Raw genomic sequence first — 27,404 nt, 5'->3', positions numbered from 1 at the left:
CACCCACCCCCAGCAGTCTATTTGGGAAGGCAGCCAAGTCTTGCTCCACCCACCCAGAGTGACAGACTTGTTTACATTCTCCAATCCCCAGCATCTTGGGGGATCAGTGAAGCCCCACCCCAGGGACAGCAGGATGGTCTCTCGATGTCCTATCTGACCAAGTGATAGGTGAGCCAATACATGAAGAACGGCTGCACTGCAGCAATGGCCATGGTCAGGTACATCCTCAGCTGATTCCTGGTGCCCCGGACTAGAACTCCCTCAGCTGCAGCTTCCGATAGGATCTTCAGCCTCAAAGTTCGAATCTGAAATATTTGAGAGGTAGAGAATTAAGAAGTTAAACATGCAGAAGTACACAAATGGCAGACAAGAGCAATCTGAAGGCTGAATATCCTGCAAGGCCAGTGGCAGACCCAACAGGTACAGAGAGAGTGAGAACACAAGCAGATGGAACAGCTAGAATAGTTGCTGCTTCACAACTTCAACTCTGGCCTTGGGTGCTGTCTGTGTGGAGTTTGTCCATTTCTCCATGACTAAGTGGGGTTCCTCCCACATCCCAAAGACATGTGAGCTGATAGGTTGAGAGGCCAATGAGTGGAGAAATCCTGTGATACATTGGGAATATGTAGGATCAGTATAAATGAGTGTTTGATAGTCAGCACAGATGTGTTGGGCAAGGGCCTGTTTGTGCTTTGTCACTGAGACTGGAAGGGCCAATCTTCCCAGTAATCTTTCCAGAGTACTGCAGGGATGAGCCAGATATTGTATCACAGGAGAGCTGATGACACTGGAACTGTATTCGAGTTAGCAACACTGCAGCCCATTCCCAGAGAGCAGTTAGGATCCAGAAATTCAAGGGGAGACAATAGATCTTAATTCCCTTAACGGTCATTTCTTCGGCAGTTTGAACGGGGCACGACTGTGCAAGCGCGTGAAGGTCGGGCTGTGAGAACAGCGGGAGAGTTTAAAAAGTGAGCAGATTAACGGAGCGGGTGACAGAGTAGTGGGAGACAGAGTAGGAAGGCTTTGGGCCAAGAGGCTGAGGACAAGCTTATCCCAGTGAGGTAAGGGGGGTAAACTCCTTTAATTAATCTAAATAACTTAGAAGTAGATAATGAAGGCAGCAGTTAGGGCAGTCAAGTGCTCTGTTTGCAGCATGTGGGAAGTCAGGGTGAGCACAATTGCCCCTGATGACCACACCTGTAAAAGGTGCATCCAGCTGCAAACCGAGTTAGGGAACTGGAGCTGGATGAACTTCGGATCATTCATGAGGCAGAGGCAGAAATAGACAGGAGTTTCAGGGAGATGGTCACCCCTAAAAGTCAGGAAACAGATAACTGGGTGGCTGTCAGGAGAGGGAAGGGGAATAGACAGAATGAGCAGAGCACCCCTGTGGCCGTTCCCATCAATAATAAGTACAGTATACTGTTTTGGATACTGTTGGTGGGGACAGGGACAAGTTGCAGTGGTTGCATCTCCGGCACAGAGACTGGACCCTCAGCTCAGAAGGGAACGAGGGAAAAGAGGAGAGCAGTAGTGATAGGGGTTTTGATAGTTAGGGGGACAGAAAAGAGGTTCTGCTGGAGAGATTGAGAATCCTGAATGGTCTGTTGCCTCCCTGGTGCCGGGGTCCGCGCTATCTCGGATCGAGTTCTCAGTATTCTCAGGAGGGAGGGTGAGCAACCAGACGTCATGGTCCATGTAGGGACCAATGACGTGGAAAAGAAGAAGGAGGAGGTCCTGCAAAGAGAGTTTAGGGAATTAGGTGCAAAGTTGAAGGACAGGACGTCCAGGGTTGCAATCCACGTGCTAGTGAAACTAGACATAGGAAGATAATGCAGCCAAATACGTGGCTAAGGAGTTGGTGCAGGAGGGGAGGGCTTCATGTTTCTGGACAATTGGGCAGGGAAGGTGGGACCTGTTTCGACGGGGCAGGTTGTACCTGAACTGGAGGGGGACCTAACATCCTTGCGGGGGGGGGGGGGAGGGGGGGAGAACCAGAGTGTTAGAGCAGATAGTTTAGTGAGGTGGAGGAGGATAAAGGTCATGCGAGAACTGCAAGTATAGTGCATGGAGTAAAGCCAGATCTAACATATAAAGAGGCTTTGAGGAAAGAGAAGCAGAATAAGCAGTGTAAAGGTAGCAGGTAGAAGGTCTAAAGTGCATGTACTTCAATGCAAGAAGCATCAGGAACAAAGATGATGAACAGACAGCTTGGATACATACATGAAATTATGATGTAGTGGCCATTACAGAGACTTGGCTGGCACCAGGGCAGGAATGGATTCTCAATATTCCTGGATTTCAGTGCTTTAAAAGGGATCGGGGGCGGGGGGGGGAGGAGGAGGGGAGTAGGGGTGACATTACTGGTCAGGGATACAGAAAGGGTGGGTAATGTAGCAGGATCCTCTTTTGAGTCAGTATGGGTGGAAGTCAGGAACAAGAAAGGAGCAGTTACTCTATTGGGAGTATTCTATAGGCCCCCTGGTAGCAGCAGAGATACCGAGGAGCAGATTGGGAGGCAGATTTTGGAAAGGTGCAGAAGTAACAGGGCTGTTATCATGGGTGACTTTAACCTCCCTAATATTGATTGGCACCTGATCAGTTTCAATGGTTTAAATGGGGCAGAGTTTGTTAAGTGTGTCCAGGACGGATTCCTGTCACAGTACGTTGACAGGCTGAGTAGGGGGAATGCCATCTAGATCTAGTATTAGGTAATGAACCGGGTCAGGTCACAGATCTCTCAGTGGGTGAGCAACTGGGGAACAGTGACCACTGCTCCCTGGCCTTTAGCATTATCATGGAAAAGGATAGAATCAGAGAGGACAGGAAAATTTTTAATTGGGAAAGGGCAAATTATGAGGCTATAAGGCTGGAACTTGCGGGTGTGAATTGGGATGGTGTTTTTACAGGGAAATGTACTATGGACATGTGGTTGATGTTTAGAGATCTCTTGCAGGATGTTACGGATAAATTTGTCCCGGTGAGGAAGATAAAGAAGGGTAGAGTGAAGGAACCATGGGTGAAGGTAGAAAATCTAGTCAGGTGGAAGGCGGCAGCATACACGAGGTTGAGGAAGCAAGGATCAGATGGGTCTATTGAAGAATATAGGGTAGCAAGAAAGGAGATTAAGAAGGGGCTGAGGAGAGCAAGAAGGGGGCTTGAGAAGGCCTTGGCGAGTAGGGTAAAGGAAAACCCCAAGGCATTCTTCAATTATGTGAAGAACAAAAGGGACCGGAGTGAAGGTAGGACCGATTAGAGATAAAGGTGGGAAGATGTGCCTGGCGGCTGTGGAAGTGAGCGAGGTCCTCAATGAATACTTCTCTTCGGTATTCACCAATGAGAGGGAACTTGATGACTGTGAGGACATGAGTGACGTTGATGTTTTGGAGCATGTTGATATTAAGGGAGAGGTGGTGTTGGAGTTGTTAAAATACATTAGGTCGGTTAAGTCCCCGGGGCCTGATGGAATATTCCCCAGGCTGCTCCACGAGGAGAGGGGAGAGATTGCAGATCCTCTGGCTAGGATCTTTATGTCCTCGTTGTCCACGTGATTGGTATCGGAGGATTGGAGGGAGGCAAATGTTGTCCCCTTGTTCAAAAAAAGGTAGTAGGGATAGTCCGGGTAATTATAGACCAGTGAGGCTTACGTCTGTGGTGGGAAAGCTGATGGAAAAGATTCTTAGAGATAGGATCTATGGGCATTTAGAGAATCATGGTCTGATCAGGGACAGTCGGCATGGCTTTGTGAAGGGCAACAAGCCTGATAGAGTTCTTTGAGGAGGTGACCAAGCAAATAGATAAGGGTAGTGCAGTGGATGTGATCTATATGGATCTTAGTAAGGCATTTGACAAGGTTCCATATGGTAGGCTTATTCAGAAAGTCAGAAAGCATGGGATCCAGGGAAGTTTGGCCAGGTGGATTCAGAATTCGCTTGCCTGCAGAAAGTAGAGGGTCGTGGTGGAGGGGGTACATTCAGATTGGAGGGTTGTGACTAGTGGTGTCCCACAAGGATTGGTTCTGGGACCTCTACTTTTCATGAACGACCTGGATGTGGGGGTAGAAGGGTGGGTTGGCAAGTTTGCAGACGACACAAAGGTTGGTGCTGCTGTGGATAGTGTAGAGAATTGTCAAAGATTGCAGAGACATTGATAGGATGCAGAAGTGGGCTGAGAAGTGGCATATGGAGTTCAACCCGGAGAAGTGTGAGGTGGTACACTTTGGAAGGACAAACTCCAAGGCAGAGTACAAAGTAAATGTCAGGATACTTGGTAATGTGGAGGAGCAGAGGGAACTGGGAGTACATGTCCACAGATCCCTGAAAGTTGCCTCACAGGTGGATAGGGTAGTTAAGAAAGCTTATGGGGTGTTAGCTTTCATAAGTCGAGGGATAGAGTTTAAGAGTCACAAGGTAATGATGCAGCTCTGTAAAACTCTGGTTAGGCCACACTTGGAGTACTGTGTTCAGTTCTGGTCACCTCACTGTAGGAAGGATGTGGAAGCATTGGAAAGGGCACAAGAGGAGATTTACCAGGATGCTGCCTGCTTTAGACAGTATGTATTATGATCAGAGATTAAGGGAGCTAGGGCTTTACTCTTTGGAGTGAAGGAGGATGAGAGGAGACATAATAGAGGTGTACAAGATATTAAGAGGAATAGATGGAGTGGACAGCCAGCGCCTCTTCCCCAGGGCACCACTGCTCAATACAAGAGGACATGGCTTTAAGGTAAGGGGTGGGAAGTTCAAGGGGGATATTAGAGGAAGGTTTTTTTACTCAGAGAGTGGTTGGTGCCTGGAACACACTGCCTGAGTCAGTGGTGGAGGCAGATACACTAGTGAAATTTAAGAGACTACTAGACAGGTATATGGAGGAATTTAAGATGGGGGGTTATATGGGAGGTAGGGTTTAAGGGTCGGCACAACATTATGGGCCAAAGGGCCTGTACTGTGCTGTACTATTCTATAAATAACTCTGCTTTGGATGATCCCAACCTGCCTGCAAAAGGAGGAGGGCTGGGCATGGGGCTAGCAACCCCATTCTGTAAAAATTCAGTGCTACAGGAGCTCCCCGGAGAGAAAGGATCTTTGCCTAGAATACACACAAAGTTGTGGGGTGAAAGCAGAAGCCACAGAGCTGATTAACCTTTGGCCCAGGACAGAAGACTCTGGTGAGCTGCCGTTGGCAGCCTATGCCCCAGTAGGAGTACTGGGCTTAAAAGGAGGAGTAGTTAAATATTAGCGGATTGTGGAAGAAGAACCAAGTTAAATAACTAAACCTAAACATTATAATAATCAGATTTAGATTTGTCACATGTAGATCGAGACACTGGATCAACAACCAGCACAATCCGAGGACCGGCAGGGGGCAGCCTGCAAGTTAGCTACTAGGAAAGTTGACAAGGGTAAAGCTGTGGATGTTGTCTATATGGTCTTCAGTAAGGCCTTTGACAAGGTTGCACATGGAAGGTTAGTTAGAAAGGTTCAATCGTTAGGCATTAATATAGAAGTAGTAAAATGGATTCAGCAATGGGTGGCTGGGAGACGCCAGAGAGTAGTGGTGGATAACTGTGTGTCAGATTGGAGGACGGTGTCTAGCAGTGTGCCTCAGGGATCTGTACCGGATCCAATGTTTTTCGTCATATAATGATCTGGATGATGGGGTGGTGAATTGGATTAGTAAGTATGCAGATGATACTAAGATAGGTGGCGTTGTGGATAATGAAGTAGGTTTTCAAAGCTTGCCAGGAGATTTAGGCCAGTTAGAAGAGTGGGCTGAAAGATGGCAGATGGAGTTTAATGCTGATAAATGTGAGGTGCTACACTGTGGTAGGACTAATCAAAATAGGGCATACATGGTAAATGGTAGGGCATGGAAGAATGCAGTAGAGCAGAGGGATCCAGGAATAATGGTGCACAGTTCCCTGAAGGTGGAATCTCATGTGGATAGGGTGGTGAAGAAAGCTTTTGGTATGCTGGCCTTTATAAATCAGAGCATTGAGTATAGGAGTTGGGATGTAATGTTGAAATTGTATAAGGCATTGGCGAGGCCAAACTTAGAGTATTGTGTACAGTTCTGGTCACCGAATTATAGGAAAGATGTCAATAAAATTGAGAGAGTACAGAGGAGGTTTACTAGAATGTTACCTGGGTTTCAGCACCTGAGTTACAGAGAAAGGTTGAACAAGTTAGGTCTTTATTCTTTGGAGTGTAGAAGGTTGAGGGGGGGGACTTGATAGAGGTACAGTATTTAAAATTATGAGGGGGATTGATAGAGTTGACGTGGATAAGCTTTTTCCATTGAGAGTAGGGGAGATTCAAACAAGAGGACATGAGTTGAGAGTTAAAGGGCAAAAGTTTAGGGGTAACATGAGGGGGAACTTCTTTACTCAGAGAGTGGTAGCTGTGTGGAACGAGCTTCCAGCAGAAGTGGTTGAGGCAGGTTCGATGTTGTCATTTAAAGTTAAATTGGATAGATATATGGACAGGAAAGGAACGGAGGGTTATGGGCTGAGTGCAGGTCAGTGGGACTGGGTGAGAGTAAGAGTTCGTCACGAACTAGAAGGGCCAAGACGGGCTGTTTCCGTGCTGTAATTATTATATGGTTAAGTATTGGCACGCTTCTGTCGCCAACACAGCCCATGCACAACTTACCATCTCTAGCTGGAATGTGGCAAAAAACAGCACAGAAGATACTCTTGTGGTCATGGGAAAATGAACAAACTCCTTACAGTCTGCGGTGGGAATTGAAGTTTGTACGTTCTCCGTGAACCTACCATGAAGACCACTACCGAGATGCAGCACCATCCCAAAGAAATGTAGTATCCCATTCTTCCAAAAATCAACCCAGAAATGACTCCAGCTATCATCCTGTGGGGAAGAAATCAGATGGTGTCTCACTGCAAAGCCATCAATGCCCATACCCCCACCCAATGCCCTTAACCCTGTATGAAGCCATACCCCAAGAGCCACCGAGCATCAGGACGTGCTGACAAACACATCTGCCCTGTTCGCACACCCAAAAGCTCACACACCTACCCAACGTATTTGTATCCCGCAAAGGCAACAAGGTCAATGGTGGTTAAATCCGTGTTCACTGTGACAAGATAGAGACTGAGCAAGATAGCAAGCACTTCAATGACCAACCAGATTAATGCGGTGCTGGCCAGCATCCCCAGAACCTCTGGAGAGAACCTGTGGGGAGAGACAAGAGTGAGCTCAGGTGAGAGTAAAAGTATGCGCTGGGTGATTGGATGCAGCCAGTCATACCCTACAGAAAGAAACACACAAAATGCTGGATAAACTCAGCAAGTCAGGCAGTATCTATGAAAATGAACAAGCAGTCAACATTTCAGGCTGAAACACTTCATCAGGACCGGAAAGGACACCAGAGTAAAAAGGTGAAGGGTGGGGAAGGTGGATAGCTAGAAAGTGATAGCTAAAGACAGGTGAGTGGGGAAGGTAAAGGGCTGGAAAAGAAGGAATTTGATAGGTAAGGAGGGTGGACCATGGGACAAATGGAAGGAGGGGCACCAGAGGGAGGTGATAGGTAGGTGAAGAGAAGAGGCAGGAGGCCAGAGGGAACAGAAGAGGGAAGGGGAAGGGGAAAATTACTGGAAGGAGAAATCTATGTTCATGCCCTCAAGTTGGAGGCTACCTATGAGGGGCTGTTCCTCTACCTTGAGAGGGCCTCATCATGGCAGAAGAGGAGTCCATGAATGCTGAGCTATAACCTGGAGTGATCTCATCCACAGCACAAGGGGCTATCCCCAACAGGAATACAGAACCATCCCAGTATTCACCAGTACACCCTCCCACTAACCAGCTGGAAAGCAGAATTGATGTGGCAAACCCATTTTTTGCTTTGGGCAGTTTGGAAAGGATAAGAAACTAGAGTAGAATAACTGCAAGTGTAGCTTGGCATCTGAAAAGGAAAACAAATGCTCATAGTTTCATTTGGACAGATTCTTGGATAGGAAATGGACCAAAATCAGGAAGTTGGACTAGTTGAAATAGACATCTTAGCTGGGCATGGATGAGTTGGGCCCAAGGGCCAGTTTCCATGCTGCTGTAACTGTGTTCATGCTTCAGACTCGTACATGACAGGGAACTGCACTACCATCTGCTGAATTTGTTATAAACGAAAGCCTTGCTTCCCCCCACCCTCCCGGGACACTGTAAAGACAAACTGATGTCCTGGCCAACAATTATCCCTTAGCTGGCATTAAAGGTCAATACCTGGAAATTGTTACGCTGATCTTTACAAATATGCAAAATAGGATTACTATATTTACTGCATTACAAAAAATTCTTTGCAGCTGTCAAGGTACAACACAAACAAAATGTGTTATTTCATAGTGCTAATGTCCTTTTAAAAAAAAAAGCATAAATATGCATTATGCTGCCTCCCAATATCTTTCTTAAACATGCTCAACTATACGGCTGGTTGGATCAGAGAAATGGGGGAGGAGAGAGGGGGAGAGAGGGGGAGAGAGGGGGAGAGAGGGGGAGAGAGGGGGAGAGAGGGGGAGAGAGGGGGAGAGAGGGGGAGAGAGGGGGAGAGAGGGGGAGAGAGGGGGAGAGAGGGGGAGAGAGGGGGAGAGAGGGGGAGAGAGGGGGAGAGAGGGGGGGAAACGGCAACAGTGACAAACAGTTTTTACCTGCTTTGTGTCCCAAGAGCAAACCCAGCCACCAGTAAATACGTGATGAATGCCATTGCTGGAGAGAGAGAGATACAACCATTAGATACAGAACAACAAAGTGAGTCAATTCATCACAACCTCTGATTGAATGGAAGTTAATCTAGCTAAATATCCCAAGGTTTGATACAACAAAATCTAGCACAGACACAGCAGGAAAAATTAAAGACATTAGTTTTAAGGAGTGTCAGAGCTCTGCAGAGCTGTGGATAGAGTAGCAATCAACTCTGAGAATAAAATAGAAATCTGAATTATTATTTAGGGACAGTGCAGAACAGGCCCTTCCATCTCTTCAAGTTGCTGGCCAGAAAGAACTAATCTTCAAATCAGTGAATCCGGATGGGCCGAGGACAGTGGAAGGAGACAAACTAATTGTCTTTATTCTTGCAATGAGCTTGAAGGAATGGAGGCTGCCATTTTGTGCAGTTGCTCTGTAGCCTCCATTTTGTGAGTTGTCTTGTGAACTGATTACGCTCAGAAATAGCTATATCAAAGTGCTTTAAAGTACTTGATGCTCCTGATAATCTGCTGGTCTAGAGATCATTTCCAAATAAGAAGTTATTTGCAAGGTGTTCTTTGGGATGATGGAACATGCATAGTGGGGTCTGTGTCTTCCCTGAGTAATTCGAGCCAACTAACTGGCTGGTCTCTCCGATTTAGAACAAAGAAGCAAATTACCAGCTGTCACTCACAGGAGGAGGCAAAAAATTGATGCTGGCTTAGACTACAGCCATTAAGGTGACACAGGTCAGTCAGATGACGGGAACGACGAGACTGAAACTGATATTTGAACTGATAAGTAAAGAGCTTTAAATGCAAAATAGCATCCACTCTGGAGACCATCAACAGATGTGGAGGACCCCACAGATGTGTGGAGATCATATTGGGACCACGAGGAACTCCTAGCCAGTGTAGACTCTTGCCCGATTATTACCTTTTCTATTCTTTGACTGTTCACAGAGGATCAGGGAAATCTAGTAGGTGTGCACACAGTTAGTTTGTGAATTCACTTGCTTTTTAGTTGAAATCATACAGGTACTGGTCAGTAAGCACAGGTTCTCTCTGTGACTAACTAACTGGTCATTAATACTAATCCTTGTAACAGAGCCATACTGCCCTGTAATCCCAATTTAATCCTAACAATGACCAATTAACCAACTGATTGGTAGGTTAACTTGTACCAAGAGAGAAACTGGAGCATCCAAAGGAAATCTATGTGTTCACGGGGAGGAAGCTCAAATTCCTTACAGATGACATCACCCTGTGCTGTAACAGTGTTAGGCTAACCGCAGCACCTTGGAGGAGATAGCCAAAAGATGTAGTGGTGAAGGGCATTACTTAGGACAATGAAAGGATTGAACAGAGGCACTTCCCATCTGGGGAAGACTAGCCAGAATTGGCTCACAGTGTAGTGTGGTGAATGGTGCTGCTGGCCCATAGCTCCAGCAAAGTGGGTTCAATTCCAGCCGCTGCTGTCATGTGTGGAATTTGCAAGCTCTAAATGTGACTGTATGGGTTTCCCCAAGTACTGCTTTACCTACACAACTGCATGCCTTTAGGATAAGTAGCTGCTGTGAATTACCCGATGTTGGTAAGTGGTATAAAATGGGGTGGGTGGGGGGCAGTTGGGTATAGTAAGGGGTGTAAAGTCCTATCTGTCCAACAGTCTTTTTGACCCCTACCATTAAGCAGGAGGTATTGCAGCAAAAACTGTTAGGATTCTTCCAGGTCATAAGACTACTGAACTCCCTGCCACCACGTATGAATCTCAGCATATGAAGACCATGTATGAAACACCAGTACCGATCACTTTTTAAACTTGTATCGGAAATGCATCTTATTATATGTGGTAATATTACTTTGTGTTTCTTGAGTCATATGTACTGTACTGTGCATCTCGATCCGGAGGAACATTGTTTAGTTTGGCAGTATACACATGTATGGTTGAATGACAATAAGCTGAACTTGAAATGAAGGACATGAAAAAAAACAAATAGCTTACAGAAAAATGTGGGGGAATGCCATTGCCCTGAGATCCTGCACAGACTCAACAGGTTGAATGGACTAGGCACAAAGATTTTAAATAGTTTGATTCAGTTACAGGCCAATACTAGGGAGAAGAATGGAACAGGGGTTGGGGAATGGTGTCTGGCAACTTCTGAAGTCAATAGCTTTGGGATTTGTGATCAATAGTGAAAGAAATTTCTCAATTTGTGTTTACAAACAACCCTACTATTTGGAGACTGTGGAAAATCATGTTTCAAAGTGCAATAATCATCAGCAAATGTGCTAACCTTAATCCACCAAAGGAAATGTGTAGTTACATAGTCAAATACCTGACATTGAATTGATCCCACCCCTTTCCCAATGGCTCAGTTGAATAGCAAGAGGGTGGGTTCAACAGATTGGAGAAGTATGGATAAAGTACAAGAGAAAAGTGTGGATAAAGATAAAGCAAAAGTTTAAAAAAAAAGAGACAGTGGAGTACAGAAAAGTGCAAAAGAGACAAAGATTACTAGATTTTAAAAGCACATTGAGCATAAGGGCACTTTGTCCCAATGCCCGTAGTATTCAAAACAAGGTCAGTGAACTTGTGACACAAAATCAGTATAAACGGGAATGATTTATTGGCCATTCCAGGAAGATGGTTGCAGGTGGAGAGGATTAGGAATTAACTGTCCAAGGATATCAAGTAGTAAGGAAGAATAGCAGGAAAGTAAGTGAGGTGGGTAGCTCTCTTAATTAAAGATGAGTTCAGGGTGATAGTGAGACAGAGAGCAAGATCAAAGGAGCAAACTGTTGAATCCATTTGGGTAGAAATTAGGAATCGTAAAGGGAAAAAAAACCACTGGTGCGAGTTGTCCATAGACTACAAAATAATAACATTACAGTGGCACAGGCAATAAACAGAGAAATATCTGAGGCATGTAAGAATGGAACAGCAGTTATTGTGGGGGACTTTAACTTGCACATAGATTGGGTGAATCAAGTTGGTCGAGACAGCCTTGGAGGACTTCATAGAATGTATTCATGATAGCCTTCTTGAACAGCATGTTACTGCAATGGAACGTGCCATCTTGGATCTGGTCCTGTACAATGAGACAGGTAAAATTAACAATCTTGTAGTTAGGGATCCACTTGGAAACTGATCACAGTATGATTCAGTTTCTCATACAAAAACAGAGTGCAATATTTCGATCTAAAACCAGTATATATTATACCTAAACAAAAGAGACTACTACACGATGAGGGAGTTGGATAGGGTAGACTGGGAACACTACCTATATGGTGGAACGACTGAAGAATAGTGGAGGACTTTCAAAGAGATTTTTTTACAGTGCCCAACAAAAATATATTCCAGTTAAAAGGACAATAAGAGTGGGGAGAGCCAGCTATGGAGAACAAAGGTTTGAAAGCTTCAAAAAAAAACACAACACAAATAAAAAAAAACAGGTAATGGTAGACATCTAGAAGATTGTAAGGCTAGCAGGAAGGAGCTTAAGAATGAATTAGGAGATCCAGAAGGGGCCATGAGAAGGCCTTGACGGCCAGGATTAAGGAAAATCCCAAGGCATTCTACAAGTACGTGAACAGCCAGAGGATAAGACGTGAGAGAATAGGATTAATCAAGTGTGACAGTGGAGAAGTGTGTATGGAACAGGAGGAGATAGCAGAGGTACTTAATGAGCACTTTGCTTCAGTATTCACTATGGAAAAGGGCCTTGGCGATTGTAGGGATGACTTACAGCAGACTGAAAAGCTTGAGCATATAGGTGTTAAGAAAGAGGACGAGCTGGAGCTTTTGGAAAGCATCAAGTTGGATAGGTCACCGGGACCGGACAAGATGTACCCCAGGCTACTGTGGGAGGCGAGGGAGGAAATTGATGAGTCTCTGGCGATGATCTTTGCATCATCAATGGGGATGGAAGAGGTTCTGGAGGATTGGAGGATTGCAGGTGTTGTTTCCTTATTCAAGAAAGGGAGTAGAGATAGCCCAGGAAATTATAGACCAATGAGTCTTGCTTCAGTGGTTGGTAAGTTTATGGAGAAGATCCTGCAGGGCAGGATTTATAAACATTTGGAAAGGCATAATATGATTAGGAGTAGTCAGCATGGCTTTGTCAAAGGCAGGTTGTGCCTTACGAGCCTGATTGAATTTTTGAGGATGTGACTAAATACATTGATGAAGGAAGAGCAGTAGATGTAGTGTATATGGATTTCAGCAAGACATTTAATAAGGTACCCCATGCAAGGCTTATTGAGAAAGTAAGGAGGCATGGGATCATAAGGGAAATTGCTTTGTGGATCCAGAACTGGCTTGCCCACAGAAGGCAAAGAGTGGTTGTAGACGGTCATATTCTGCATGGAGGTCAGTGACCAGTGGTGTGCCTCAGGGATCTGTTCTGGGTCCTCTACTCTTCGTGATTTTTATAAATGACCTGAATGAGGAAGTGGAGGGATGGGTTAGTAAATTTGCTGATGACACAAAGGTTGGGGGTGTTGTGGATAGTGTGGAGGGCTGTCAGAGGTTACAGCGGGACACTGATAGGATGCAAAACTGGGCTGAGAAGTGACAGATGGAGTTCAACTCAGATTAGTGTGAAGTGGTTCATTTTGGTAGGTCAAATATGATGGCAGAATATAGTATTAATGGTCAGACTCTTGGTAGTGTGGAGGATCAGAGGGATCTTGGGGTCTGAGTCCATTGGACACTCAAAGCAGCTGCGCAGGTTGACTCTGTGGTTAAGGTGGCATATGGTCCATTGGCTTTCATCAATCGGGGATTGAGTTTAGGGGCCAAGAGGTAATGTTGCAGCTATATAGGACCCTAGTCAGACCCCACTTGGAGTACTGTGCTCAGTAGAGGGTAAAGGGGATTGTGGAAACCATAGAAAGGGTACAGAGGAGATTTACAAAGATGTTGCCTGGATTGGGGAGCATGCCTTAAGAGAACAGGTTGAGTGAACTCGGCCTTTTCTCCTTGAAGCGACGGAGAATGAGAGGTGACCTTATAAAGGCACTGATCATATGATTAGTCAGAGGCTTCTTCCAGAGGCTGAAATGGCTAGCACGAGAGGGCACTGTTTTAAGGTGCTTGGAAGTAGATACAGAGGAGATGTCAGGGGTAAGTGTGTGGAATGAGAAGCCAGCGACGGTGGTGGAGGCGGTTATGATAGGGTCTTTTAAGAGACTCCTGGATAGGTACATGGAGCTTAGAAAAATAGAGGGCTATGGGTAGCCCTAGGTAATTTCTAAGGTAAAGACATGTTCCGCACAGCTTTCCGGGCCAAAGAGCCTGTATTGTGCTGTAGGTTTTCTATGTTCCTATGAAATAAAGGAAGGCATCAAACTAAAAGCTCATGTGTACAAAGTCACCAAGTGTAGTGGGAAATTGGAAGATTAGGAAAAAACTAAAAAGCAACAAAGAACCATTAAGTGAGCAATAAAGAAAGGGAAGATAGATTGTGAAAATAAACTAGCACAAAATAGTAAAAATTATTATAATTATATAAAGCAGAAAAGGGTGGTTAAAGTAAACATGTCCCTTGGAGGACGAGAAGGGAGAATTGATATTGGGTAATGAGGAAATAGCCCAGGCTTTGAATGACTATTTTGTGTCAATCTTCATAGTGGAGGACACATCTAACATGCCAAAGAGATGGTTTGAACGCGATGGGAGATGAGGACCTCGATACAATAGCTATCAGTAAAGAGGAAGTGCTGAGCAAACATGTGGGCCTAAAGACAAACAAGTCCCCTGGTCCTGATGGAATGTAGCGCAGGGTACTGAAAAAAATGGCAGAGGTTATAGTACAGGCTTTGGTGATAAATTTACCAAAATTCTCTGGACTCTGGGCAGGTCCCAGTGGATTGGAAGAAGGCAAATATCACGCCACTGTTCAAAATAAAAGATGCGAGCATAAGGCAGGTAACTGTAGGCCACATAGTTTAATACCTGTAGTTGGGAAAATGCTTGAAGCCATCATTAAAGAAATAGCGAGGCATCTGGAAAGTAATGGATCCATCAGGCAGACGCAGCATGGATTCAGCAAAGGCAGGTCCTGTTTGACAAACTTACTGGAGTCCTTTGAGGATATAATGAGTGCAGTGGATAGAGGAGAACAGATGGATGTCATTTATTTGGATTTCCAGAAGACATTTGATAAGTTGCCACACAAGATAAGGATGGTGATGTGTGAGCATGGAGAGGATTGGTTAACCAACAGAAGGCAGAGAGTTGGAATACATGGGTGTTACTCTGGTTGGCAATCAGTGGTGAGCGGTGTGCCACAGGGGTTGGTGCTGGGCCCGCAACTGTTCATGATATACATTAATAATCTGGAACAGGACACCGAGTGTAGGGTATCTAAGTTTGCTGATGATACTAAATTGAGTAGAAAAGCGAATTGTGCAGAGGATACGTAGAGTCTGCAGAGAGATATAGATAGATTAAGTAAGTGGGCAAGGGTCTGGAAGATGGGGTACAATGCTGGTAAATGCAAGATCATCCACTTTGGAAGGAAAATAGAAGAAAAGATTATTATTTAAATTGTAAAAGATTGCAGCAATCTTAAAGGATTAAAAGCCGTGTAGAGGGACCTGAGAGTGCTTGTGCATGAATCATAAAAGATTGGTTTGCAGGTGTAGCAGGCTATCAAGGCAAATGGAATGTTGGCCTTCATTGCTAGAGGGATTGAATTTAAGAGCAGGGAGGTTATGCTGCAATTGACAGGGTACTGGTGAGGCAGCACCTGGAGTACTGTGTGCATTTCTGGTCTCCTCGAGGAAGAATGTACTGGCTTTGGAGGCAGTGGAGAAGAGATTCACCGGGTTGATTCCAGAGATGAGGAGGGTTAGTCTACGAGGACAAATAGTCACTTGGGACTGTACCCGCTGGAATTCAGAAGAATGAGAGGAGATCTTATAGAAACAAAATTATGAAAGGGACAGATAAGATAGAGGCAGGAAAGCTGTTTCCACTGGTAGGTGAGACTATAACCAGGGGACATAGCCTCAAGATTCAGGGGAGTAAATTTAGGACAGAGATGAGGAGGAACTGCTTTTCCCAAAGACTGGTGAATCTGTGGAATTCTCTGCCCAATGAAGCAGTGGAGGCTACCTCAGTAAATGTATTAAAAACAAGGTTGGATAGATTTTTGCATAGTAGAGGAATTAAGGGTTACGAGGAAAAGGCAGGTAGGTGGAGATGAGTCCATGGTCAGATCAGCCATGATCTTATTGAATGGCGGAGCAGGCTCAACGGACTAGATGGCCTACTCCTGCTCCGATTATGCTCTTATATTATTAATGCACTCTCCATTCATAGTTTGTGGTGTAAATGGGGCTCGGGTGAGACAGCATTAAAAAACTTTACAATTCAAAAGAGAATTGATCCTCTGATCTTGATTTTGATCATTCCAAACCCAGGCTGCTGGAAAGTGGACATATTGCAGGCTTGGCTCCAAAAACACACAAACCACTAACTATCCAGATGGGTGCTGGTTGGGAGAGACGTGTACCATGGGTGCACAAGAGCTATGACTCCCAACAACATTTAAAAATTCATCAGAAATGTGCACCCAAGCTATTTGTCCAACAATGTTACTAATTCTAAGGGTTACGACATTTACATAAATTAGAGGCAGCAAAATTCCACACTTCAGGAAACGCGAGACCATTCTACAAGTAGATTCAGTCGCACTGAAGATGGCGAGGATGGATGAAGAGTGTCCGTTGCCGTCAGGTCTGCATTGAATTTTGCCTCTTGCTGAAAATAGTGTGTCAAAGCACTGAAGCAATTTATAGTCCTGGATGTAACTGCTGGCTCTACTGATCAAATAGTTCAGACACTCACCTGGAATATACAAGTCCGGAGCGTTTACCTCAACCCGGGGAGCCACAGGGGTGTCTTGTTGATATTGCACCTCCCAGTTCTGTCAACAAAAAGGGTGAAGAGCTGCATAACTTTGCTCTTTGATCATTCTTTTTCTAAAACCAACCTTTCTCTCCTCCTGTAACTGTCCATCTCCATGTTACTACAGAATGTTGTCACCTCTAGCACATCTTCCTCAGCTTCTTCTGAATCAGAATCAGGTTTAATACCACTGCCATATGTTGTGAAATTTGTTGTTTTGCAGTAGCATTACAGTGCAATACATAGCAGAATATCAATTAAAACATAATACATTAAAAAACTAAATTAAACAAGTTGGCAAAAAGAGAGCAAAAAAGTACTGAGAAGGTGTTTATGGGTTGGTTCATTGTTTTGAAATCTGATGGTGGAGCTATTTCTAAAGCATTGGGTGTGCATCTTCAAGCTTCTGTGTCTCCTCCTTGATGGTAGCAATGAGAAAGGAGCACATCATGGGTGAGAGGTCCTTAACGATGGATGCCTTTCCAAGATGCTCTCAATGATGGGGAGGCTAGTGCCCGTGATGGAGCTGGCTGAGTTTACACCTTTCTGCTTCACACATCACCTGGACTCTCTTCTGCTTCAACTCTTCATCATTATGTTCCTACCTCCTTTCAAAGTTCAAATTAAATTTATTGTCAAAGCATACGTCACCATGTGTAACCCTGAGGTTCATTTTCTTGCGGGCATACACAACAAATATAAGCAACACAAAAAAAATCAATGAAAGACCATATACAACGGGATGAACAAACAACCAATGTGCAAAAGACAACAAAATGTGCATAAAAAGTATCAAGAACATGAGTCCTTTGTGGGAACAGTTCTCTGATGGGTGACTGAAGTCATCCTTTGCTTCAAAAGCCTGATAGTTGAGGGGTAATAACAGCTCACGAACCTGGTGGTGTGGGTCCTAAGGCTCCTGTACTTTCTTCCTGACGGAAGTTGTGAGAAGAGTATGGTGGTGATCCTTGAAGATGGATGTTGCTTTCTTGCAAGAGTGCTCCATGTAGATGTGCTCAATTGTGGGGAGGGCTTTCAGTGAAAAGCTACCCTTGCTTCAGCCTGCACTGTATCATATACAACATCCTCAAGATGAACAGCACGATAATATAGTGGTTAGTGTAACACTATTACAACACCAGCAACCCGGGCTCCATTCCCACTGCTACCTGCAAGGACCACGTGGGATTCCCCTCACATTCTAAAGTCAGAGGCGTAATGGGATATTTGGTCATGTGGGCACAATTGGGCTCATTTAGCTAGAAGTACCCGTTACTGTGAATCAGGCCACTCAGCTCAGAGTCATCTCCACCATTCCGTCATGGCTGACTTATTATCCTTCTCAACCTCATTCTCCTGCCTTCTCCTTGGAACCCTTGGAGCCTTTACTAATTCAGAACCTATCAACCCCCACTTTAAAAGTACTCCATGATTTCACTTCCACACCCACTTGTGGCACTAAATTCTGCAGATTCACCACCCTCTAGCTAAAAAAATTCTTCTTCAGACAGACAGTATCCTCTTGACAGTAAAGAGAACAAATATCAAATAAAGGTTTTAATTATACAAGTATCACAGTATTATCTGTGGAACCAAGCCTAACAACACTGCTTGTCTGCATTTCAATTCCATTACTGATAACCAATATTGCAAACAGAAGCACTGTGTTAGGATTCATGTGAAGTAGCATCACCTTCAGAAACAATCTTACACTGCATGTTCGCAGAAGCAAAACAATTCTGGATGCCACAGTAGCGCAGTGGCTATTGCCACTACCACAGCTTGGGCAGAGTTCAGAGTTCAATCACCTGTGTCTCCACATGCTCAGAGTGTTCCGGATTCCTCCGCCAGCCCAAAGATGCACTGGTTATTGTAAACTCTCTGGTGATTAGGCAAGAGCTAAATCAGGGGTCCAAAGGCCTATTCTGCACTGCATTTCTAAATAAACTTCAGAAAGGCAATGTGGTACAAGAAACCACATTAAATGCATAAACTGAGACAGATCAGTAGGCATTGCTTCAGGGATGATTCTAAACGAGATGACACAAAGGCTGCTTTGTTACATCCCAAAGGAACTCAAAATTCCTGAAGACTCAGTGAGTTTTAAGATCAAGATACACTTATCCACAAAAGAATCCTCTGCAACTTTAAGACCAGTAAAGAGTCGCATCCCTTACCTGGTGCATGTACGGAAAGATGAGGAGACCCAGTTTCTTTCCAACGTAAACAGTATCCACAGCAAAGTAATACTTCAATCTGCTCACTGGAATAAATCGATCAATCTGCAGACAAAAAGGTACAGAGACAATGCATCATCATGGTTAAGAAGTATTGGTTTAAGAATGACCAATCACAAGCTAAAAATGCTTGCATGACCTGAAGATATCTGGGTCAGGCGCACACCTTACTTGGCAGAGGGTGGTGAATCTAAAATTCTTGTGAAGGCTGGATTACTAATCCTGGAATTTCCTTCAGGGGCTTTGGTTTCCCCCCACAGTCCAAAGACGTATCGGTTGGTAGGTGAATGGGTCATCGTTAATTGCTCCGTGATTAGGTGAGCTTTAAAATTGGGGGTTACTGGGCAGCACGGCTCAAAGGAGCAGAAGGGCCTGTTCTACACAGTACCTCTAAGTAAATAAACAACACCTTTTGGTGTTGAGATATACTGATAGGCAGTGCAGGTCAACAGCTGTTTCCATGTGCTGAACACTCGTGGTTTAGGAATGAATGAAATAGTAAGAAGGAAGATTCTGTGCACTGAGTGAAGAATTTGCCTGGCTTTACCAAAGCCTCTTACATTTTTATCCATAATGTCCTTCCCCTGACTGGCCAAACTGCTCCCGTAAGCCATCGCCAGGTCAGACACCATGGGGTCACTGAGGATACCGGGTCTTGTCAGGCCGAAGCTCGAAGAGGGCCCCTCGTATCCAGATTCAAACGGCGGAACATCCATATTTCCACTGGTGTCTTCAAAGAGGTGACTGGGCTGCCCTGGGACCCTCGCTCTCACCTTGGTAGCTGGAAAAAAGAGGGACAGAATAAGCTGGCTAACAGAACAACACCAACTCAACCCAATTCCTCAGAGAAGTTCTAGTTCAGGTTCTCATTTATTTATTACATGCATATGGAAACATACAGTGAAATGCCCTAGTGTAAAAATATCACAACCCCCACTCCTCCCCCCAACCACCACCAATTGATTTCACAGCAACCAGGGAACACACTTGATCAAGTATACACAAGTCAGCAGTGGAAGAGATTGCACGTGGAGTTAAAACTTAAGAGTAGTGTATGTGCTGGCAAATCATAAACAGGAGATTCTGCAAATGCTCAAATCTTGTGCAACACACGAAATGCTGGAGGAACTCAGCACATCAAGCAGCTGAAGGATCTCCACCCAAACATGTCAACTTTTTATTACCCTCCACTGAGGCTGCCTGACTTGCTCATTGTGTGTGTTGTTCACCATAAGCATTGGACTTCTTTCATTAGGCAAGTCTAAACCTGGTTCTGGCAGGTTAATATCTGGGTTTATGAAAAACTGGTTCCCATAGAAAGAGTAATGGATGACTAGAAACCGGTATGAACCCACTGAGAAGGATGCAGAGAATTACCGAGGACATTCACTTTTATTTTACTTAGATACAGCCCTTCTGGCTCTTCGAGCACCACCAGCAACCCCAGTTTAAACTAGCCTAATCACGGGACAATTACAATGACCCATTAGCCGGTATGCCTCTGGACTGAGAGGAATCCAGAGCACCCAGGGAAAAATCAACACATTCCATGGGTACAGACTACTTTCAGAGCACGCCAGGATTGAACTCCAAACTCTGGCGTCATGCTGACTGCTACACACCACTTGCAACATGATAATACAAAAGTAGACAAGCATGTTGTAAATACTCAGATGGGACAAATATTTCACAATGCTGCAAGATTTGACAATCTTGATGCAGATCACTTGGGCAGGGCTACAAAATAATGATTTCTTGGGTCTTTGAGAGGCAACAGCTCCAGTAAATATCAAGGTACAATTATGTTAAGCCGATTATAATCAGTAACAGATGGAATGCATAACCGTCTTGGCAGACTGTGTCCTGTGTTTTTTCTTAAGATTTCCAAGCTGCTCCACAAGGCTCATATGAAACTCATTTCAGAAAGCTCCACGCTTATCTTCTCCAACACTTTATCACATTGAAGCATGCAAAAACACACCATAAACACAAAATCTAGAAATCCAGAGTAACACACAATGCTGGAACAACTCAGCAGGTAAGGCAGCATCTATGGACAGGAATTAAGAGTCGATGTTTCAGGACAGGACTCTTCTGTTAAATCTTTATTGCTTTCCACAGATGCTGCCTGACCTGCTGAGTTCCTCCAGGATTTTGTGTTGTCTAGCCCATATTCCTTCTCCACTGCTAACTTCTGTAAAGGATGAGACACTGTACTTTCAGGGGCTGTATTAACATAAAAGGGTAGCTAATCAATGGAAATAGATCCTAAACCAATGTGTGGGACTGTGAAAGGGAACTAGCCTCATACAAACTATAAACTCTTCACAGCCTCTAATATCCTTGCAAGTTATTTAAGATTTCTCACAAGTGCTTTATAAATGGCAACATTTAGGCCGAAAAACAGAACTATTTTCTCATTGGGCTAGATCTCCGAGGGAGTATACAGTATCAATGACACATTCATGCTAACAGCAAGATCATGTCTTGGGCTTATTTGGTTAAAGAAACTCTGAAGCTTTTGAAAATCCTTCTTCCATTGTCTGGAAGCATAAGAAACACCAATCTAGGAAATCATAAAGACGATGGAAAATGCTTCAAAAATGCAGCAAGGTAAACATGGGATGCAACTTGGAGCAAAACAAGACCACATGAGTTTGACACACCGGCCGCTAAGCTTTACAAAAACCTTTGTTGCTTCCTGACTGAATTGACACAATGACTTGTCAATGTCACGCAGCACAAAGTAGGCTGCAGTTCACTGAAGGCACAACCATTTAATAATCTTGCAGAAGTTGCAGCAAGGCAAGTGTGTTAAAATCATAGTCATAGTCATACTTTATTGATCCTGGGGGAAATTGGTTTTTGCTACAGTTGCACCATAAATAATTAAATAGTAATAAAACCATAAATAATTAAATAGTAATAAAACCATAAATAATTAAATAGTAATATGTAAATTATGCCAGGAAATAAGTCCAGGACCAACCTATTGGCTCAGGGTGTCTGACCCTCCAAGGGAGGAGTTGTAAAGTTTGATGGCCACAGGCAGGAATGACTTCCTATGACGCTCTGTATTGCATCTCAGTGGAATGAGTCTCTGGCTGAATGTACTCCTGTGCCCAACCAGTACATTATGTAGTGGATGGGAGACATTGTCCAAGATGGCATGCAACTTGGACAGCATCCTCTTTTCAGACACCACCGTCAGAGAGTCCAGTTCCATCCCCACAACATCACTGGCCTTATGAATGAGTTTGTTGATTCTGTTGGTGTCTGCTACCCTCAGCCTGCTGCCCCAGCACACAGCAGCAAACATGATAGCACTGGCCACCACAGACTAGTAGAACATCCTCAGCATCGTCCAGCAGATGTTAAAGGACCTCAGTCTCCTCAGGAAATAGAGACGGCTCTGACCCTTCTTGTAGACAGCCTCAGTGTTCTTTGACCGGTCCAGTTTATTGTCAATTCGTATCCTCAGGTATTTGTAATCCTCCACCATGTCCACACTGACACCCTGGATGGAAACAGGGGTCACCGATACCTTAGCTCTCCTCAGGTCTACCACCAGCTCCTTAGTCTTTTTCACATTAAGCTGCAGATAATTCTGCTCACACCATGTGACAAAGTTTCCTACCGTAGCCCCGTACTCGGCCTCATCTCCCTTGCTGATGCATCCAACTATGGCAGAGTCATCCGAAAACTTCTGAAGATGACAAGACTCTGTGCAGTAGTTGAAGTCCGAGGTGTAAATGGTGAAGAGGAAGGGAGACAAGACAGTCCACTGTGGAGCCCCAGTGCTGCTGATCACTCTGTCGGACACACAGTGTTGCAAGCACATGTACTGTGGTCTGCCAGTCAGGTAATCAAGAATCCATGATACCAGGGAAGCATCCACCTGCATCGCTGTCAGCTTCTCCTCCAGCAGAGCAGGGCGGATGGTGTTGAACGCACTGGAGAAGTCAAAAAACATGACCCTCACAGTGCTCGCTGGCTTGTCCAGGTGGGCGTGGACACGGTTCAGCAGGTAGATGATGGCATCCTCAACTCCTAGTTGGGGCTGGTAGGCAAACTGGAGGGGATCTAAGTGTGGCCTGACCATAGGCTGGAGCAGCTCCAGAACAAGTCTCTCCAGGGTCTTCATGATGTGGGAGGTCAATGCCACCGGTCTGTAGTCATTGAGGCCGCTGGGGCACGGCGTCTTTGGCACAGGCAAAGATAGTTTACACAGGCAAATGTCCAGGCAAAGATAGTTTACAGATAGCATGCTGTCACCCTTTGAAGAAAGATCCTTGAACAGCATGGCTTCCCTTTGCACAACAGGGGACCAGAGCCATTTGGTATACCAAGAATGCAAAGGAAGGATTATAGGATGTGTGACGAGAATACACATATATTAAGATGTTTGCTGGCCTGGGCTAGCATCAGTGGCATCAGCAGTGGTCTGCCACCTGTCCTCAGGGGAAGGAGAGATAAGGAACAATGAAGCAGCATCTGGAGATGCGTAATGAAGGGACGGGAGAGAGAGCTGTCTGGAGCGGCTCCCCCTTTGAACCCTGAACTGTTTGAAGTGATGGACAGGCGATACCCCAGCAGGGGGATAAAAAGGGACAGGTTCGCTAAGGCAGGACACACGACACCCGAGGTAACAAGACCCTGGAAGCGGCGCGCCTCTCACGAGTCGGTGGGAAGTACCGGACCTTAAACGCACAGGGTAGAAAGGTACGATCAGCGGGAACCCGGTGTGTGTCCACCCTCGCCTGGGTGCCGGGTTCACTGCAGAGGATCGACCGCATCTGGAGGAGGGGTCACAGTCGGTGACCTCAGGTGACTTCACCAAGGACCTGCCCAAAAGCTGCTTGTGAGCAATTATCGCCAGTCTGTGAGTGGAAGCCGTTTCTGAATGATCAGTCGTTCCCGTTCTCTCTCTCTCCCTCCCCCCCAGGTTGTCCAATCGCCATGGCAACGATTACTGCGAACTGAACTAAATTGAACTGGACTTTTGTGTCACTTTGAAATTGGTCATTTACCCCTAGACAACGATAGAGCTTGATTGATGCTGTTATCTTAATACTGTGCACATGTGTGTTTATTATTGCTGAACTGTTGCATTTATTATTCTTTCGATTACTGTGTTGCTTGTTTCTTTAATAAAACTTTCTTAGTTCTAGTAATCCAGACTCCAACTGAGTGATCCATTTCTGCTGGTTTGGCAACCCAGTTACGGGGTACGTAACAGATGATAGCTACTTTACTAATTCTTAATTATTATTGGCCTTTAATGTGGAAATTCTATAGGCTATTAATATCACTATATTCAGTGTGATTGGTGATTGATTAGGCAAATAAGGAATTTGAACATTCCCAAAGTTACCTATTGTGAACAGCCTTGATAGAGTGGATGTGGAGAAGGATGTTTCCTATAGTGGGAGAATCTAAGACCAGAGGACACAGCCTTTTAGAGGTTGTGAGGAGCATCCTTTCAGAACAGATGAGGAATTTCTTAGCCAGAGTGGTGAATCCATGGAATTCTTTGCCTCAACCAGCTTTGAAGGCCAAATTTTTATGCATATTTAAGGCAAAGGTTGATAGATTCTTGATTGGTCAGGGCATGAAGGGATACGGGGAGAAGGCAGGGGATTGGGGTTGAGAGGAAAATTAGATAAGCCATGATGAAATAGCAGAGAAGACTCAAAGGGCCAAATGGCCTAATTCTGTTCCTATAGCTTATGGCCTTATTGGTTAATATTTGTACACAACTAGTCTATTTATAAAAAGGGCATTTCATTGTTCAGACTTCGAAAGAGTATTGGGACAGGGGTCACACTGTTCTTCTGCACAAAATAAAGTGTAATTGAAGAAAGAGTGAGAGTTTTCAGATCCAGTTAATCAGTGACAACAATCTTGTTTGATTTGCCCTATTGATTCTCCCTGTAAAGTTAACAAATGTAACAACACATACCAATGATATTAAATCTGAATCCGATAGTCATCAGCTCCCTCTAGATTCAACCATTCCGATGCACATTAAGGGGACAATTTAGAGAAGCCAGTTAACCTGCTTACCTCTACATCTTTGCAATGCAAGGAAACTGGAGCACCCAGGGAAACCCACACAAAGGGAGATTGTGCAAACAGGGCTACAATTTGGTCTTGAACCCAAGCCACTGGAATTACAAGGTAGTGGCTCTACTGGCTGTGCACTCTGCTTACAAATTTTAATACTGGCTGGGGAAGTACAATTTCTATTAGCATTCTTTTAATTAAAAGACTTGTATTTATATTGTTCCTTCCCTAAATGAATGCTCCAAGGATAGCAAAACTCCAATCTAAGACCCTTAGATTTTGAAGATGCGTCAGATTTTCCAGACTATTATACATATCAATATTAGGTCCTCATCTATTCATTCTTTTTTTTTAAAGCTATTACACCGCATTAGGATAACCCAGTAGGTTTGACTGAGCACAGGAGAGAGGGACCCAGTTAGTTTAAAGAGCACACCACCTGGTAATTCAGATACTGAACCAAGGGGATCACTGTACTGTAGAGCTAATCTTTTTAAACATAGATCATGAAATAACAAAATAATTTGTCCAATAAACTCCTACAACATTGTGTATAGCAAGAAGGTGTTAATGATAAAATAGTTAGATCAAAGATATAGTAACCAGATTCCAAGTAGATGTGGAGCTCTGTGCACCCCCAATCAGCAAATAATTCTGCTGAGTGTTAGCCTGCTCTCTGGGGTGAGAATTGAAATTACCAACTCAAATTCCAAGGCAAGTGTTGCAAGGAATTAGGTCTATTAGTTTCCCCAACCCAAAGGATAAATCTCCAGTTTCACCCAAAGCCCCCACTTTCCCCTCAAGCTGCAAGGTCTTTGTGATAGCAACAGCATGATGGGAGAAGTTTGTTAGGGCGCAGCGTCCACTTCCCAGAGGAAGAGTTCATGTCTGGAATTTCCCTAAAGCCATGTTCACTTCAACCGCATCAACATCTAAACTCCTTTGATCCTCTGACCCTGACCAACTCCCTTTCCAGACCCCATCCAATCACCACACTCACCCACCCCCAGACTCTGACCACCCAAATCTCTCACCTCACTGCAAATCCTGCTGCCCATACCCCTCTCTCCCCACACTCACACACTTGACAGACCCCATCAAGCCACTCCTTTTCCCCCTCTGCCCCAGACCCCATCCACCCACCCCCTTTCCCTCTCCCCAGACCCCATCCGCCCACCCCCAGACCCCATCCGCCCACCCCCTTTCCCCCCACCCCCAGACCCCATCTGCCCACCCCCTTTCCCCCCACCCCCAGACCCCATCCGCCTACCCCGTTTCCCCCATCACCGTCCGCCCACCCCCTCACCCCGTCCCCCACACCCTCCCCCCCACCCCCACTCCCTCCCCCCCACCCCCACTCCCCCAGCACCGTCCGCCCACCCCCTCACCCCATCCCCCACCCCCTCCCCCCGTCCCCCACACCCTCACCCCCTCCCACCCCCTCCCACACCCCCCACCCCCACCCCCCCACCCCCTCCCACACCCCCACCCCCTCCCACACCCCCACACCCCCCACCCCCTCCCCCCCACACCCTCCCCCACACCCCCACACCCTCACCCCCACCGTCCCCCACCCCCCCACCGTCCCCCACACCCCCACCGTCCCCCACACCCCGTCCGCCCACCCCTCACCCTAGACCCCATTCACTCATCCGCACCATTTTCTCACTCCCTCCCCAATCTTATCTCACCACCGCCGGGAAACAGGGTAACGAGATTAATCATTTTCCTCTGGGGTGGTCACTATTTAACACCGGTGGACGAAGGAGATGGGTCTAGGATATCTAAGCCCCTCGGGCCTGGGGTCTCCGATTCCCTCCGCCCCGCGGTGGGGACTATGGGAGGGTCCCCGAAGAGGAAGCCAGCTGCTTTTTCCTTTCCGGTGGCCATTTGCGAACTGGGAACATATGGCTACTCATTTGTGGCGTCGCGTGGCCAACATATTTAAAAGTGGGCCACGTACGTAACTTACGCTGCCTGAAGCCTGTAGGGCCACCGCGGTCCATGTCGGAAACCGGCGACCGATCTCCACGCACCCAACCCAAACCGGCAGAAAACCAGCAACTCCTGCGCAGAACGGCCGCAAGGCATATGATCGACACCCCCATCCACCAATCAGAAAACTAACTTGGTCACGTAGCGTATCGACTGCGGCTCGAAAACCCGCCCCACAACTGGTTTATTTCATGCCAATGATTGGACCGATATTGAGACACGTGTCTTCTTTTTATTAATTGCCGACCTAATTTAGAAGCAATTAAAGTCCTAGAGTAGATCGCCAACCGATTGGGAACAGGTCAGAGGACAGGCTCCTTTAAAGAGGAAAAGTTTTCCACCGTAATAAATAAATCTCTGGGTTGGTTGTATATAGTGACATATACGTATTTTTATAATAAATTGACTTTGAACTTTAATGGTAAGTTTCGTGGAATGTAAGTGGAATCTGATTGAGGGAGAAAAGAATAAATGGGCAAAACTAGCTTAAAAG

The 27,404-nt window shown here is 45.3% G+C and overlaps 1 protein-coding gene across 2 annotated transcripts; it reads right to left on the bottom strand.

Moving 5' to 3' along the window:
• Positions 1–2: 2 nt before the first annotated feature.
• On the bottom strand, positions 3–27,031 carry yif1b (Yip1 interacting factor homolog B (S. cerevisiae)). 2 transcript variants are annotated; one of them, XM_063060393.1, is made up of 8 exons: positions 26,880–27,031; positions 19,411–19,631; positions 18,791–18,895; positions 16,554–16,632; positions 8,660–8,717; positions 7,038–7,193; positions 6,776–6,869; positions 3–305 (listed from the first exon to the last, which is right to left on the bottom strand). In XM_063060393.1, exons 1-8 carry the CDS (start codon positions 27,022–27,024, stop codon positions 150–152), a joined length of 1,014 nt encoding a protein of 337 aa, XP_062916463.1. In that variant the 5' UTR covers positions 27,025–27,031; the 3' UTR covers positions 3–149. The 2 variants fall into 2 exon arrangements, with proteins under 2 accessions (XP_062916463.1, XP_062916464.1); XM_063060394.1 differs by having other exon boundaries at positions 26,889–27,031.
• Positions 27,032–27,404: the final 373 nt, after the last annotated feature.

The sequence above is a fragment of the Mobula hypostoma genome, chromosome 10, assembly GCF_963921235.1.
Source record: "Mobula hypostoma chromosome 10, sMobHyp1.1, whole genome shotgun sequence".
Taxonomy (NCBI): Eukaryota; Metazoa; Chordata; class Chondrichthyes; order Myliobatiformes; family Myliobatidae; genus Mobula; species Mobula hypostoma.
The sequence above is the reverse complement of the archived record's forward strand: the minus strand, read 5'-3'. Positions and strand labels throughout refer to the sequence as shown.

Coding starts and splice junctions, on each gene's coding strand:
- yif1b (XM_063060393.1), bottom strand. CDS start 27,024: ATGGGGGTGTCGATCATATGCCTTGCGGCCGTTCTGCGCAGGAGTTGC. Junction 8,718..16,553: donor TCCGGACTTGTATATTCCAG/GTGAGTGTCTGA, acceptor CTCTCTCTCCAG/CAATGGCATTCATCACGTAT. Junction 7,194..8,659: donor GCTCTTGGGACACAAAGCAG/GTAAAAACTGTT, acceptor CTCTCCCCACAG/GTTCTCTCCAGAGGTTCTGG.